Source organism: Malurus melanocephalus, unplaced genomic scaffold, assembly GCF_030028575.1.
Source record: "Malurus melanocephalus ecotype Western Australia unplaced genomic scaffold, MMel_1.1 scaffold_935, whole genome shotgun sequence".
In the NCBI taxonomy this organism is placed as follows: Eukaryota; Metazoa; Chordata; class Aves; order Passeriformes; family Maluridae; genus Malurus; species Malurus melanocephalus.
Genome location: NW_026624167.1, coordinates 10,973 through 27,335, shown reverse-complemented (window position 1 = coordinate 27,335; position 16,363 = coordinate 10,973). Strand labels below are relative to the sequence as shown.

At 51.6% G+C, this 16,363-nt stretch overlaps 2 protein-coding genes across 4 annotated transcripts in view; one reads left to right on the top strand and one right to left on the bottom strand.

Annotated features, from left to right (window-relative positions):
• Window positions 1–1,549: 1,549 nt before the first annotated feature.
• FDFT1 (farnesyl-diphosphate farnesyltransferase 1) lies at window positions 1,550–12,874 on the top strand. The gene is made up of 8 exons (XM_057386215.1): window positions 1,550–1,725; window positions 2,858–2,955; window positions 6,231–6,414; window positions 8,318–8,446; window positions 8,846–9,037; window positions 9,630–9,806; window positions 10,498–10,650; window positions 11,782–12,874. The coding sequence occupies exons 1-8, from the start codon at window positions 1,624–1,626 to the stop codon at window positions 12,001–12,003; spliced, it is 1,257 nt and encodes a 418-aa protein (XP_057242198.1). The 5' UTR covers window positions 1,550–1,623; the 3' UTR covers window positions 12,004–12,874.
• A 1,411-nt stretch (window positions 12,875–14,285) lies between these two features.
• CTSB (cathepsin B) overlaps window positions 14,286–16,363 on the bottom strand; it is a 12,479-nt gene continuing 10,401 nt past the window's right edge. For all 3 annotated transcript variants that reach the window (XM_057386213.1, XM_057386212.1, XM_057386211.1), the window contains exons 9-10: window positions 15,788–15,916; window positions 14,286–15,689 (exon numbers count right to left, since the gene is read on the bottom strand). In XM_057386213.1, coding sequence (XP_057242196.1) covers window positions 15,592–15,689; window positions 15,788–15,916 — 227 coding nt within the window. In that variant the 3' untranslated portion in view covers window positions 14,286–15,591. The remainder of the gene's footprint in view (window positions 15,690–15,787; window positions 15,917–16,363) is intronic.

Genomic DNA, 16,363 nt, shown 5'->3' with positions numbered 1-16,363 from the left:
AAAAAAAAAAAAAAAAAAAAAAAAAAAAAAAAAAAAAAAAAAAAAAAAAAAAAAAAAAAAAAAAAAAAAAAAAAAAAAAAACAAAACAAAAAAAAAACCCACCCAAACATCATGGGGCAGGGATTGCATAAATTTCAGGATCTCCAAGGAAACCTGACAGCAGAAAGGTTTGGAAATAGACCTATGTCTCTATACATGAGGTAAGAGCTGCTGCTGTCCTCTCTCCCTGGATCTGGATTTATTTTAACAATAAATTGTTGGACTTGAGCAAAAAAATAAAAGCTGGAATTAGAACTGATGATATTCATCTCAGGTGTGTCCTTTCTGGCATTTTCTTGGTTAAAAACTGAAGTGTACATGGAAATTCCAGTTGCCTGGAATTGTTTAGCAGCTACCTCTTTGGGGCTGCCTGTAGAGGATGGTACCAGCAGCTCTCCTCAGCAGTGTAAGGGTTCTCTTTAATGGGAACTGCATTTAAGGATTGCAAATCAGCTGGGAATGCTGTAGGTAAACACCTCTGTTGCAGGCAGCTACAAGATTTGCACAGCCTCTCCCCTGCGAGTTGCAACACCCTTGAGTGGTTTCAGGTTATGGGATTGCTGAATAAACCAATTAATGTGGTTATGGGGCCAAAGAAGGTGGTTAATGTCCCTTCTGCATGGTGTTGGCAAAGTGCCCTTCCAAAACAAAGACTTGTAGAATATTTCTAGTTGGAAAGAACCTACAATGATGATCAAAGTCCAGCTTCTGGAATAAAACCACACAAATAACCTCAAAAGATGAATTTTGCACTGTGAAGGATGAGGGTGGAGCTGTGTGTCTGCTAGGTTCTCAGCACAGGAAAGATGTGGAACTGTTGAAGTGAGACCCGAGGAGACCATGGAGATGCTCTGAGGGCTGGAGCCAGGCTGGGTGAGCTGGGGGTGTTCACCTGGAGAAGGCTCCAGGGAGAGCTCAGAGCACCCTGCAGAGCCTAAAGGGGCTCCAGGAGAGCTTGAGAGGGACTGGGGACAAGGGATGGAAGGACTAGAGAAGGGGGAATGGCTTCAAACTGCCAGAGGACAGGGTTAGACGGGATATTGGGGAGGAACTGTTCCATGTGAGGATGGTGAGGGGCTGCGATGACATTCTCAGAGAAGCTGTGGCTGCCCCTGGATCACTGAAGTGTCCAAGGCCAGGCTGGACGGGGCTTGGAGCAACGTGGGATAGCGCAAGGTGTCCCTGCTCCTGGCGGGGGGCTGGAACTGGAAGGTCTTCAAGCTCTCTTCCCACCGCAACCCTCCCGCGGCTCCATGGCGCTGCCGCTCCCCTCACGCTCACTCGACGGGGCTCAGGGCCCCCGGCTCCTTCCCGCTCCGCCCGTGACGACGCGCGCCTCCGCCAATCAGCGCYCGCCGCCGGCCGTCACACCAGCCGCGCCGCCTTCCTATTGGCTGGCGCTGCCCTGGTGCGAGCGCGCCTCCGCCAATGAGCGCCGCGCACGCCCCACCGAGCGATGTGCCGAGCGCTGTGATTGGCGGAGGGGCGGGGCTGGCGCGGCCCCGCCCGGGTCCGGTTAAGCGGCGCGTGGGGAGGGGCGGCGGGAGCGCGCGGCGGCGGCGGCGGGGTCTGAGCGCGACCCCCATGGAGCTGCTACGGAAATGGCTGGGCCACCCCGAGGACATCTACAACCTGCTGCGCTTCAAGATGGGCGGCTACCGCGCCGTCATGCCGCGGATGGACACGGTGAGCGGCCAGGGATGCGCGGGCGGYGGGATGCSCTTCGCTGTCGCCGGTGCGCGGTGMCCCCGGTGGGAAGCGGGACACAGGAGGAGGGGGTGGTGCGGGGGACTGTCACGTCCGGACGCTGATATGGTGTTGCCATGGGTGACAGTCCCATGTCCAGCGTGCATAGGACCGGCCCCGGTGCTACCGGCGGGCAGCACYGGCCCGGCTTTGTGTGCCTTGTGTGTGGCCTCGGTGCTTCCCGGTGTTGCACCGGATCCGGACATCCTCTTGCATTGCTCGTACCTTGCGGGCCTCCCACCGGTTCCGAGCATCCTGTGTGCTGCTGCATCCCACCGCCTCCAAGCATCCCTGCGTGGCTCGGTGCCGGTACCGTGCTTGGATCGCATTGACAGTGGGCAGCTCACAATCCCGGTGCTTCCCAAGCATCCCACCGGCTTCAGACACCCGGTGCTGGTACTTTGCGAGCATCCCATCGGCTCAAGGCATATCACTTGTTCCGGGCATCCCATGCATTGCTCGGAGCCGGTACCCTACTGGCATCCCACCGCTTCCGGGCATCCCACCGGCTCCGAGCATCCCATGCATTGCTCGGTGCCGATATCCTACGAGCATCCCACCAGCTCCGAGCATCCCATGCATTGCTCGGTGCCGATATCCTGCGAGCATCCCACCGGCTCCGAGCATCCCACGGGCTTCACCCTTCCCGTGCATTGCTCGGTGCCGACACCCGCCTGCATCCCACCGGTTCCGAGCATCCCTCGCGTCGCTCGGCGGTACCCTGTACCCATCCCCGTGATTCCGGACATCGCACGGCCCCGGTGCTGTCCGTACATGGCAGCGTCTCCGGCCACGCCGCGGAGCCGGGACGGGGCGGGTTTAAGGGGGCGGGTTTCGGGCCGGGGGCGGAGCGGCCGTAGCCCCCCATCTCCGCCGCGCCCCCATGGCGGCCGGTTCCCGAGCCGCGTCCGTGCTGCGGCGGACACTGACCCTGTCCCCGCCGCGGAACACCCCGCGGGCAGCGGSCCGGCGGGCTCGGCAGCAGCAGTGCGGAACCCCCCCGGTGGCCCCGGCCCCATCGCCCGCCGCCCCCCGGCTCCAACCCGCGCCCCGCTCCTCGCTCTGCCCGCAGGACTCGCTGGGATGTGGCCTCCGCACCTGCTACCGCTACCTCAACCAGACCAGCCGCAGCTTCGCCGCCGTCATCCAGGCTCTGGACGGAGAGCTACGGTGAGTGGGGGGACACCGGGGTCACCCAGGGAGGGGGTGTGGTGACCCCCTGGCACTGGGGAGGTGGCAGGTGGGGTGCCATCCCAGCCCTGGGGATCCCCGGGAGGGGTTGGGTGCAGCTTTCTCCTCCACACTGGGAATCTCCAGGAGGTGGTGGCTGTAATTCTCCTCCCTAGGATGTGGTGGGTACAATGCCACCCCAACACTGGAATCTCTAGGAGGTTCGTGGATGCAGGGGCCCCTCAATATCAGGTGTCCCCAGGAGGTGGTGGGTGTGGAGGTGGCCCATGCAGTGCCCCAAACACCATTTTAATTTAGTTGAGCTGCTCCCTCTCCCATCAGGAGCTGGCTGGACTCACTCAGCTCAGCCCCACCCCGTGCAGCGGGACGTGGGGATTTTCACGTCCCAGCTGGCTGTACCACATCCCCCCTCTCYACCACATCCCCCCCCAAACTGGGTCTCTGGGCTGAGCCTCCTGGCCAGCAGAAAGTTAAACACAGGGCTGGCCCTGTGCCGTGTGTGACACCCTGGGAATGTGTTCTGGCAGTGCCGAGGCTGGCGCTGGACAAAGGCTGGAGGGAGGAGGTGAGAAACAACCTGGGGCTGCCTGAGTGTCTGGGCCTTGCCTGGGAGGTGCTTTTGGAAGCAGCTGCCTCGAAAACTGCGCAGTTGTCACAGGGAGGTTGTTGCACGCTCATTCTTTGCTGTGCGAATTTTGCTGCCCCTTGCAGAAAAGCTTGGGATGGGAATAGTAACAGAGGATGTAAAGCTCAGCTGGCCCAGGGGGACTCGTGCCATGTAATTACTCTCCATATAATTTCATGTATTCATTTGGTAATGACTGATTCCAGTTTGTGAAACTCCAGTTAATTCCAAACTAAGTTGACGATTGAATTTGGGGGTTCTGGAAGTTGTTCCGGACACATCCGATGGCTCTTCCAAGCACTTACAGGCACCAGCCCGAACACTGGGTGATCTGTGGGGTTTCTGAGCCCTGGTTTGGCATTTTGGATGATGTCCCATAGCTGTGTCCAGTGTTTATGAAACCATGTTTGCCAGCCTGGTTTACAGGAARGGCAGAAATTCAGCAGTTTGGCTGGAATTATGTGGAAAATTACAAGTGGGGCCMAGAATTAAGCTTTTTATTTTCCATGCTTTTTCCATGTAGGAATTAAGAAAAAAAAAAAGCAATTAAGAAAACACTACGAAACCTGTTAGCAATGTGCCTGCCCTGTGCTTGCCTCAAACTTCCTGYAGTTTTCTTTGTCTGTCTTTTGTGTCCTTTAATCCTTGCTGGGCAGCCTGCTGGGAGCAGGATCACCCTTCAGGGCACAGAAACTTCTGCCTGGCATCCTAAAAATGCTCTTGCCGGGTCTTTGCAGCCCACGGCTGTGCAGGGATGGTGGTTGGATTACAGCTGCCTCAGTAGTGGATCAAGAGGGACTCATTTTCAAAGCCCGGGAGCTCTGCTGGGGAATTTAGTGCCAAAACAAGGGAAATACAAAATAGGATATAGAAATAGGCAGAACAGCAGCCTTATGGGAGGAATTAATTTTGCTGGATCAAAAAAGTGCTTGCACTGGTGTTAACCCCATCAGGGAGTTCAGCTGAGCTCCTGTGGGTACAAACATGTACCCCAGAAGGACTGCTGGAAAATGGAGAATTTCTGGGGGAGTGCTTGGAGCAGTTCTTCCCTGGCCAGWGAGGGTATTGGTAGTTGAGCTGAAATGTCAGCTCCTTGCTTGGTTTTTTTTGGCCTCTTAAACCACCTGTTTTGCTGGCCAGAGCGTTTTTCCATGGTTAGGGTGTTTTTTGGAAGGTGGGAGGTTCAAAACTGCAGTTTCATCCACGGCTGAGCCAACAGCATCATAACTGCTGGTGGTGGAAAAGAGTTAGAATCCAAGCTGATAGCTCCTCTCCTTGTGTTGGAGAGAAGAGGGATGCTCCTGCTTTTTTTTGCTGCCAGTTCCGTGGTCCTGGCTGTCCCTGGGGCTCTTCAGCATCCATTCCTGAAGGTTCAGCAGAGGCTGTATGTCCTGGCAAGGAGAAAGGAGATCTCCTTACCTGGGAATGAGGGAACTGCACCCCAGACAGGGCTGGAGATTGAGCTCTGGAAGATCCAGGATTGTTCTTTGTGCCCTGTCCAGCCTGACCTTGAGTGTTTCCAGGGATGGGGATCCMCCACCTTTCTGGWCAGGCTGTGCCACTGCCTCCCCACCCTCACAGTAAAGAATTTCTTCCTTTGATTTGCCAAAATTGCCACGGATCTAAATTCAGTGTATGATGGAAGTTAGGGATGCAAGTAAGATCTGGGTGCAGAACTGGGGTCAAATAAGTGTTTTAATTGTGCTGGGCTCTGGAATTACTGCTGCTTGATGTCCCTGTGAGAGGTGCCTCTGGGATGGCATTTCAGGTTCTGCTGTGCCTTTCTTGGTGGCCTCTGGAAGAACCTTGGGCACTTGCATCCTGTTGGATGAACGTTTGCAGCYAGGCTGGAATGGAAAAACTCAGTCATGCAAAGGAACAGGAGCACGAGAGAGCTGCTCATGTGGTTTGACAGAAGTGTTAAATATCCTTCTTATCAAGGGGAAAAAAAGCCAAATTTAATAGTATTGGCTCAAAGAGCAACTCATTTTTCCCTGGATGTTTAATCACTGCTTGCACACTGTCATTTCAGGAGTACAGCCCTGTCACCTGTTAATTAGCATTTAAGTAGACCGAGTTGCTTTCCATTTGTTAAACAATTAATAAATGCCTCGTCTCCTTGACATATATCCTGTGCTTATGGAGATCTGGGGATTATTTTACACAAATCCTGGAGTTGCAAACAGTGTTTCTTGCCATCAGGACTTTTGTTTTGTTTTGTTTTYTGTTTCAGCTGCAGAAATGTGGAAGCAGGGATGGTGAAGGCAGGGAATGGGGAAGTCAGGGGTAGTGGGAGCAGCACTTTCCTGCTGGGATGCTTGGGCATGTGGGCTGCCTCCAGTGTCCTGTGCATGGGGATGTAAAACACAGGGTGGGTTTGGCTCTTTCTGCCAGTCTTAATATTCCTGTTGCACAGTGTGACCCCTTTATTCCCCCCAATAGGATAAAAGGTGTGCATAAAAGGGGAAGTGATGGGAAAATCATACCTGTTTTTTATCCCCTTCCCTGTTTTACATTTGCTTTTTCCAAAATATCCAAAGGTTCCAAAGGTTCTGTGTTTTATTCCAGCTGTTTGTCCTGCCTCATAGGCCATCCCAAGTAAGGATTACTGKTTTTTCTCCCCTCCCAGACACGCAGTCTGTATATTCTACCTGGTTCTCCGTGCCCTGGACACTGTAGAGGATGACATGAGCATCCCTTTGGATGTCAAGGTCCCAATGTTGCAGGAATTCCACTCCCATCTCTACCAGCCCGACTGGAAGTACACYGAGAGCAAGGAGAAGGACCGGCAGGTGCTGGAAGACTTCCCAACGGTAAGGCAGCCTCCTCCTGGCTCCTTGTGGCACCTTTGGGTGCCTGGCTGTCCCCTCGTGGTGCTTGCAGAGCTTGGCAGTCCCACAGCTCTTCCCAAAGGCTCTGTCACCTGCCTGTGAGGCTGGGTGCCAAGCTGGGTGAGAAACCCAAACATTGCCCAATGCTGGGAGCCAGAGGGGATCTGGCTGTGGAAAAGTGCCAGCTCTGATTTGGCTTTTTGTCTCCTCTGCTGGAGCAGCAGGTGACCATTGTCTTGTGGAGAGAGATTTAGGGTTGTTACCCCATATGTCCATAGTGGAAGGTGTCCCTGCCCATGGCAGGGGGTGGAATGAGATGGTCTTTAAGGTCCCTTCCAACCCAAACCATTCTATAATTCTGTGATCTAAGATAAGAAGCACCCTCACTGTTAATTAGTCACAATATTCCTTTTTTTTATTGATATTTAGGGTTTTTTTCTGTGCTCTGTTTAAAAAAAATATAATAGTTCTAGTGAAGAGCATCTCATTTGCTGAGGAACTTCTGTTTTGTTAAATTTTTTACCATATTTAATTTATTCTACCCTTTTCAGGCTTTCCCTAGCAGTGGGARTGGGGTAATTGGAGAACTGAGGAAATTTGTGAATTTTGATGCTCAGCCTTGGGATGAAGTGGCTGTTCCCTCTCAGGAGGGTGTTGTGTTATAGGGGATGTCTGTGTGGGGTTCTGGATGTGTAGGGACAGAGGTGGTAGGTATGTCAGGTGGTAGGTATGTCAGGTGGCTTGGTTTTAAAGAAGCTTTTGAGGTGTTTGTGGCACTTCGTTGTTCTCTCTTGGTGTGTGTGGTGTTTATGTGAGGCAATCCATGATCAGGTATGATTTTAATAATCACAGAATTGTCAAATCATGGAATTGTTGGGTTGGAAGGGACCTTAAAGCTCATCCCATTCCATTCCCTGACATGGGCAGGGGCACCTTCCACTGTCCCAGATTGCTCTGAGCCCTGTCCAACCTGMCCTTGAAGTTTTGGGGGGCATTCACAGCTTCTCTGGGCATCCTCTGTCCATGCTTCAGCACCCTCAGATTTAAAAATCTTTAATAATATTTGCTAGAGTTGCATTTGCCAGTGAAGCTTCTCTCAGTAGGGGACTGAAGCCACAGAGACAGCAGCAGAGTGGACACTTTTATTTTACAGACAAATCCTTACTGCACACAAACCTTGGGCTGGCTGCAGTCACCAAATGATGGAGAATAAATCTTATCACAGTTTTGGGAAAGGGAGGATGCATTTTAATTTTTTTTTCAGTCTGAGAGCAATTGAGACACTGTGGGTGTCTCTTCCCATGTTGGGGGCAGGGGTTGGAACAAGAACTTCAAAGTTCCTTCCAGCCCAAACCATTCTGGAATTCCATGATCACTTTACTGGACATGCAGAAGAAGGATTTCACCCTTCCATCACCGCTTGATGCCTTTCCAGTTGTGCAAAATGTGCCCTGTGAAGCCAGAGCTGGAGGGGGCTGGGAAGAACAGAGCAGCAGAAACCTCCCATGGGTCATTTCCCGTGGCCGGTGTGCTCTCAAATTACAGAGGAAAACAGCTCCATGTACCAAGTGCAGTCAGTTTTGTCCTGCAGCTCCCAGATGATACCAGTCCAAGGCCACAGAGCCTTCCCAGAGATTTTGCTGTGTCTGATCTCCTGCCAGAGACCGTCCCGTTTAGACTGAGAACAGACTGAGCCTGTGCTCCAAGGACCTTGAAACAGCTCAGGTTGGGGGAGTTGTCCCAGATCTCCAGCCAGGGCAGGATTAGAGCCTGGTAAACAGTATTTTTCTGGTTTCTTAATCAATGTTGATCTCTGATTTTGTTTTTGGGTTTTTTGTTTTTTCTTTTTCCTGAACACTCTCTTCTTGTTTTTACTGTGCTGCAGATCTCCATGGAGTTCAGGAACCTGTCCAAGGTCTACCAGGATGTGATTTCAGATATTTGCCACAAGATGGGTGTTGGGATGGCAGAGTTCTTGGAGAAAAAGGTGGATTCTCTGAATGAGTGGGATAAGGTGAGCCAGAGGAATGGACTGAGCATGAGTAGGGTCAGTCATGGAGCCATTCAGGTTGGAAAAACCCTCCAAGATCATCAAGTCCAACCATTCCCCCAGCACTGCCAAGGCCACCACAGAGCCACGTCCCCAAGTGCCACATCCACAGCTTTTTTGAACACTTCCAGTTAGTGTCCATCTTGTCTCTGTGGAAGGAGGTAACAGAGCATCCCTGTTAGGAAAAGTTTTGGTTTTTTTTATGGGAAAGCTGATACATCCCAGGGAGGCCTATGAGAGATTGCATAAATGAACTGTCACTTGTTTTTTTTTAAACTCACTGTGGCAAACAGGCAGCTCTTTGTAACTGCTCCTTTTATCTTGTTTCCCCCCTCCTTTCCCAACTTGGCACCTCCTTGGCAGTATTGTCACTACGTTGCTGGCCTGGTGGGGATTGGCCTTTCCCGTCTCTTCTCTGCATCAGAGCTGGAGGATTCCATCGTGGGGCAGGACACACACCTGGCAAACTCCATGGGCCTCTTCCTGCAGAAAACCAACATCATCCGTGACTATCTGGAGGACCAGCTGGAGGGAAGGGAGTTCTGGCCCAGAGAGGTGAGGAAAAAACCTCAATGAAATTGCTGCTGTTGGCTGGACATCTTGATAACAATCATTCTTCTGATGACAGCTGGCTGCCATCTCTCTGCAGCTCTCTGGGTACTGATKTGGGGATGAGGTGCTGTCACCCCACTCCACCAAGAGCTGCTTAGGCAGTGTTTTTTCCTCTCTGCTAGGTTTTCTCTAGGAATTGGGGGAGGATAAGACTGGGAGAGATCCCAGGAAGGCACCTGGTCTGTCCCCAAATGCAGGATCAGCTCTGCTGTGCCTGACGTGATGTCAGAATTTTTCTCCCCTTTTCCCCCTGTGGCTCAGCTGTCCCACAGGGCATTTCTTCATGTGTGGTTCATCTTTTCCTTGCCCTGCTGACGAAACATGTGGGGATAAGTTGCACCCTCCTCCTTTACAATCTCTTTGTGTGCATCAGGGCCACTCTCAGCTCTGCCCTTCCTGCTTTTCTTCCTCCCAGTGATGCTCCAAGGCTGTTGTGAGGGGGATTTTGGTGGTTCTTGTTGCTCTCCCAGACCTGCTGTCTCTCTGATGACACCAAAGCACCCTCCAGCTCACGGAGCCTTATCTTTGTGTTCAGGTTTGGAGCAGATATGCCAAGAAGCTCTCAGACCTTGCCAAGCCAGAGAACATTGATGTGGCTGTGCAGTGCCTCAATGAGCTCATCACCAACGCCCTCCACCATGTCCCCGATGTCCTCACCTACCTGTCCCGCCTCAAAAACCAAAGTGTCTTCAACTTCTGTGCAATCCCCCAGGTGAGTTCAGCTCCCAAGTGGTTCSTTGTKGGGTTGATGGGGAATAACAGGTCACRCAGATATTAATATGATGAGCATGATTTGTTTATTTTTAATACAAGTTCTTTTTTATCTACTTTCATAAGCTAGCTTTTCTATATGATTAGCAATTATTTATTGGTTAATTTAGTAATTTGTCTATTATATCTTAACATATGATTGGTATATTTGCAAAAGYGTGTTTTTRTATGCCTTGCAGTTTTAAATYAGCGTTTTTAGCATTTTGCTTTTTYYTTWAWTKKTWWTTTKKTYYTYMAWTKSYYYTTWWTTTTKSYTTTTWWTWWKKTTTTTYYTTWWKGKCAGTGCGAGGTACGTGTTACACTGCTGTAGTTACGTCTTTCTTTTTCTTACCTTTTTTWATCTCATCTTGTTTTATCTTGTAGTCTGGGTTGCTCAGTAATAGCAATTTATGACCTTGTTCTCAWAAGAACTTGTCTAACAGAGATCCACCTAACAAAAATCCTTCTACAGTTCTTCATCATCTGCAGCCCAGTTGAAAAGTTGGAAGGGAAGGAGGTTCTGGATCATGTTGTTTTTTTCCCTTTTCCTGGTTCTTGCTGTTTCTGCTGTCGGTGATATTGTGGCTCTGCCCCATGGATGTCACTGTCAAGGTCCTTGCAGGGCACAAAAGGCTCTTCCTGTGTCCCCTCAGGTGATGGCCATTGCCACGCTGGCTGCCTGCTACAACAACAAGCAGGTGTTCAAAGGGGTGGTGAAGATCCGCAAGGGACAGGCTGTCACCCTCATGATGGATGCCACCAACATCCAAGCTGTCAAAGCCATCATGTACCAGTATGTGGAAGAGGTAGGCTCAGCACTTTGCTTTGAGTCATTTCTGGCTGTTCCTGTCCCTGGTTTTGGGGTGGAATTGGGAACACACAGGACTCTGTTAATTCTATCTTACACTTTTTGGTTCAGTGATAATGACCCTGATGGGGTTTTGGCCTGGATCAAACTGTGCCTGATGTGTTTCCTTGAATGTACCCTTGGTCTGTGCCTGTGTTGAGAAGCAGAAAGGGGGGTCAGCGACATCCCAGTGTGTCCCAGTGCCTGTCCCCCCGCCTTGACCCAATCCTGGGGTCTGTTCTGTGCCACTCACAACAAGAGAGACACTGAGGGGCTGGAGCATGTCCAGGGAAGGGAGMRRAACTGGGAAAGGGTCTGGAGCACCAGGAGCAGCTGAAGGAGCTKGGRGTGCTCAGCCTGGAGAAAAGGAGTCTCAGTAGTGACCTTATGACTTCCTCCTGACTTCAGGGTCCTGTGAAGGTTAAAATTTCACGTGGAGAATCAACTGGTGCATGGTTTCATGGGAAAAAAACACCTCACTCCCCAAAACTCAATTCCAGTGAGGGCTATTGAATAAAAAGGCTTCACTCTTGCAGCAGAGAGACCCCAAACCATGGGTTGTTCAAGCTGCCCTTGTGAGCTGGCAGATCCCATGGCAAGGGACAGTGACAAAGAGGGTCTCTGCTTKTGCCTGCCATGCTCAGACTCCTTCAGATGGGTGTTTCAGAGGCCTGATGAGATGAAACCCCCGAATTTTATCTGAGATGAAAACCCCAAATACCACAGAATGAGGGGATGGTGTGGCTGTTTCCAGGCAGGAATGTTCCCACTGGTTTGAGGTGGGCTGTACAGGGAGTGAGGACTGTGGGGTGAGAGGAACTGGTCCCAGTAATGCCACTGGTCACAGTTACACCGCTGGGGGTTGAGGGATGGTGTGTGAGGCCCTGTGGTCAGTGTCCCATCATGGGCTGCCCTCAAGAGGCAGCTTGGCTCAGTGCACTTCCCAAGAGAGATGGGCCCTGCACCCACCCAGGTGTCCCCTCCTTCATGGCACTCCACCCCCAAGCTCACTCCTGAGAGTACAAGTGACSCTTAAAACTTCAACCCGGTCCCATTTGCCTCCTGAAAACCATAACTCCTCCTTCTCCAGATCTACCAGAAGATCCCAAGCACGGACCCCTCGTCCAACAAGACGCAGCAGGTGATCGCCTCCATCCGCGCCATGAGCCTGCCCGGCAGCCCCATGGCCTCCCGCCACCACTACTCGCCCATCTACGTGTCCTGTGCCATGCTCCTGGCGGCCCTGAGCTGGCAGTACCTCAGCACCCTGTCCAAGGCCACCGAGGAGTACGTGCAGGCTGGAGACAACTGAAGGGCAGTGGCCGGGTGGGGGGACAAGCGGTGGCAGATGGGCAGCGGGGGCGGGTGGCACCTCGTCCCCTGCTGTGGGGGTGGCCCAGCACCGGGATGGTGACAAGGATGGGACACCGGGGGAGCTGCAGCCCCAGGGTGACAGCGTGGCACTGCTGGACTCCATCCTCACCACCCTTGCTGTCTGCTGATTGGAGTCTTCGTGTTTGGGGTTGAGTATTTCTTTTTGCCCCCTTCTTTCTTGTTTACCTGAATATTTTCGGGACTTTTTTTTTTTTTTCCTATTAGGATGGTTTGAAATAGAAACTGCAGTTGTTTCTTTTCCTACTTGAGATTTGAGGCATTTTCCTAGCTCAAAGCTGAGCAAAACCCTGAGGGTTTTGCTTCCCTGTCTTAGGCAGCCTCTTCTCCCTCACCTCCGGTGCTTGCTCCGTGCTGGGGGAATTCTGCTTAAGCTGGGAGAAGAATGTGCTTCCTTATCCAAGGAAAAAGCTCTGGCCACCTTCTGGCCCTGGGTGATTGCCATCCTGCAGCCTGGGAGCAGGCAGAGGCCATAGCCACGTTTCTGTTGTGCTGAAGGATGCTGAAATGAGCCCTTTTGATGTTAAATACGTGGGAGGTGAGGTGCTCTCCCCCCTTAACTGTGCCCCCAGCTGAAAGGTGGCTGTGCAGCTCCCTGCCCTGGCACAGATGGCCCTGCCCTGCCCTGGCAGAGCTGGTTTCAGCAGTGGGGAGCTGGTTAAAAGGAGAGGGGAGCTGCCAGCACTGCCCTGAACTCATCACCCCAGACCTGCCTGCGCTGCACTGTCTGGGTTTGGCTCTCCCACAGCCCCAGGGGATGTGGCAGAGCAAGGGTTTGCAGAGGTTCCCACCTTCCCTTGTGGGATGCTTTTTTAGGGAGGCATCTGCTATGTGAAAGGCAGGAGGGATCCCTGCCAGGAGCTGGGAAGGCTGGAGCCACCGAGGGGGGGACCAGGGCAGGTTTCCCTGGCCCACTTGGCTCTGGCTTTGGGTCAGAGCAGTGTGTGAGCTGGAAGAGGCTCCCACTGCTGTCCTGAAATACATCAAGCTGGACTTGCAAGGAGAAATAAAGGCAAGTCCTGTTCTCCTGGGGTGGCCTGTTGTTTCCAAGGTCCCTACCCACCCCCTCAAATGCTGCTTTGCTGTCCTGAAGGGAACARAGCTGCCTGGTGCAGGCTGGAGGCCTTTGTAAGGCCAGGCTGCTCCTCAGAAGGAAAACCCYTACTCCACAGTTCCTGGTGTAGTTTTAAGCTGTTGTTCTAAAGAAACTCGCGGTAGCTCTTTGTGCAGCTTTCCGTCTTGTTGAAATTAAAAGTTTTCTTTGGGAAAAAAAAAAAAGTCTTGATTCTTTCACACCAGGGATTCTCCACAAGCTACAAGCCCTTAGCTCATGAAATTCCGATGCTCCCTCGGTTCCAGCTCTGGGTATCAGAGTACAGCCCCGTGTGCCAGACATGRAGAAAGAATTTGTAGCAGGCTGACAGCTGAGGGTCTGTAAATTGAGCTTGAAAGGAGTGGTGGCACAGCCCTGGGCTGTAGGCACGTGCTCCAGGACGCTGGGGCATCTACAGGGATGCTGGGGACAAGTCCTGGCTGCTCTCTGCTCTGGGTGGAAGCGCCTTCCCCATCACCAGGACAAACCCCAAGGGGTGGCTGTCACCAGTAGGGCCACAGGACAGGGCTGGCAGAGGCCACACCCACACAGAGCTGCCTCCAACTCTGGGATCCAACAGCAGAAGGATGTGAAGGTGCTGCAGTCAGTCCAGAGGAGGTCACGGAGATGCTCCAAGGGTGGAGCCAGGCTGGGAGAGCTGGGAAGAAAAGGCTTCAGGGACAGCTCAGAGCCCCTTCCAGTGCCTGAAGGGGCTCCAGGAGAGCTGGAGAAGGACTGGGGACAAGGGATGGAGGGATGGGACACAGGGAATGGCTTCAAACTGACAAAGGGCACGGTTAGATGGGATATTGGGAAGGAATTGTTCCCGGTGAGGGTGGKGAWGCCCTGGCACAGGKTGCCCAGAGAAGCTGTGGCTGCCCCTGGATCCCTGGAAGTGTCCAAGGCCAGGCTGGACAGAGCTTAGAACATCCTGGGATAGGGGAAGGTGTCCCTGCCCATGGAATGGGGTRGAACAGGATGATCTTTAAGGTCCCTTGCAGCCCAACCCCTTCTCTGAAGACACAAGGGTCTCACCAGGCTTCCACACCCRACAAATCACCTGAGGTGGTGGAAGCCAAGCAGAAGCAACCACGGGCCAGGAGGCAAGACACTGGAGAAATCATTTATTGGCACAGGTGTTCCAGCCAAACACAGCACAGCTCTGCCTCCCCGCTGTGGGAGCAAGCAGAGGTAGGGGGGCTATTTTACAGTGCATGGAGAGCCTGCTTCTCACGTTCCAGACCCGCAGCCTCAGCTCAGTAACGCCTTTTGTGCTTTAAAATTAAAAAAAAAAAAAAGCTCTTTGCTATATTAGTGTTGGCAAATCACGATTCCTCCTATACACAACCTGTTACACCTCCCCCCAGTAACAAAAATAAGTTTTTTTAACCTTTGTTAACGCCTGTGGCTTAAGAAAAAAAAAGCTCAAACTGTGTGCCAGCTAATGAGACACCTCCAAGCATCTGCTGGAGCTCCCTGCAGCAGATTTGGGAACCATCCCTCAGCATTCAGCCCCAAAGCACCCCAAAACACCCAAAATTTGGGTGCAGCACCCTTGCCCTGCACACACCAAGCTGCTCAGCCATAGAAGACAAAGGCTTTGCTCTTCCCAGCTCCTTCYCAGGTTTTTGCAGGATATTTGATCAGAGGCTCACAGAGCTCCAGCCAGGCCATTCCCCAGCACCAATAACCCCAGAGTATAGCAGATAAAGCCAGTGAAAGCTGAGGAAGAAGTGGTTTGAAAAGCCAGAAGGATGGAGCAGAGCAGGCAATGCCYGAGGGACTCGGTGCAGGCAGCTCCRGCCAGAGCCACCCCYACATCAAGTTCATCAGTGGTTTTGTCATTAACAMGTCTAATTTAGCCAATTCAAGGCACACACTCGCAGGAAATGCTTCCTTCCCTGCTTGTTTCAGGTGCAGACAGTCAGCTCAACCCATCTGTGGGGGAACAAATTCCCCTGGCCATGGCTTTCCAGCAGCATCCTGCACTTCTGCTGCCCCACCAAGTCCCTAATCCCAGCACAAAGCTGCTGTTCCCTGCCCTTCTAAGGGCAAACTGGGCTGGAAGGGGTCCAGGCTAAGCAAATTCCAGGAGGGCAGCGAGCTCTCCAGCAGTCCTCTGAGCAGGGAATGCCCCAATGTCCTGATGTGACCCACCAGGAGGAGCAGGAGGTTGGCAGAGAGCAGTTCCACCTCCAGCTCCACCATATGATTAAAAAAAAAACAAAAAAAAACCAAAAAAACCAAAAATTTTTTAAAAACCCAAAACAACAAAAATGGAAAAAAAAAAGATAAAAAGCTTTAATAAAGTAACCTGAACTATAGTCTCTTTTAGAAGGGGGGTCTCTGCACCCAACCCACTATCAGTTAAAAGCATCAGGGACTCAGGATTATTTGTGGTTTGATCATTTGTGGTTAGAACTTCTTCCAGTACTGCTCTGTCCTGGGGATGCCAGCCACAACCTCGGACTCAATGCCACAGTGATCATCTCCTCGCAGGATTTTGAAGAAACCTGGGAGCAAAAAAAAAAACAAAAAAACCACAAAATCACCCTCTCCATCCTGCATCCCTCCAAGGGGAAGGGGATGGGGATTYCTAAAAATTCCTCACCGTTCTCCCCCCAGTCGGTGTTCCAGGAGTTGGCCACCAGCCAGTAGGGAGTGTCATTCTCCACGCCCCAGCCCAGGATCCGGATGGCGTGGCCTCCCACCTGCTCCCCAGACACGTGCTGGTAGACCCCTGCAAGGAAAAAAGTGTGATAAACACACATTATTCTGTTATYTGCAAAAGCTATTACAGCCTGATAAATATATAACATTGGCTTTTGCAAATATTAAAGTAAATGCTACGCACGGTGCGTTATAAAGGTGATTTTGCAAAAATTGTTTTGCAGATGTAGTTAATGTATTTGACGAACTAGATATTGACTTTTGCTAAGGATGATACTGGCTTTTTGCTAATATTAATTATATTAATAATAACATTATTATTTYAATACTAATGTTGATTAAGAGTTGTTGCAATAATTAGGATGTTGAAACCTGTTGGATGTATTAAGAARTAACAGATGACCAACACAAGAATAACTGCACCTAGCCACAAATATGAGTGTGCAGCAGCCCTTAAAATGTGCAAACTAATGTGAAAAAAATATTTGAATATATATAATTGCTTATGGTTATGTAA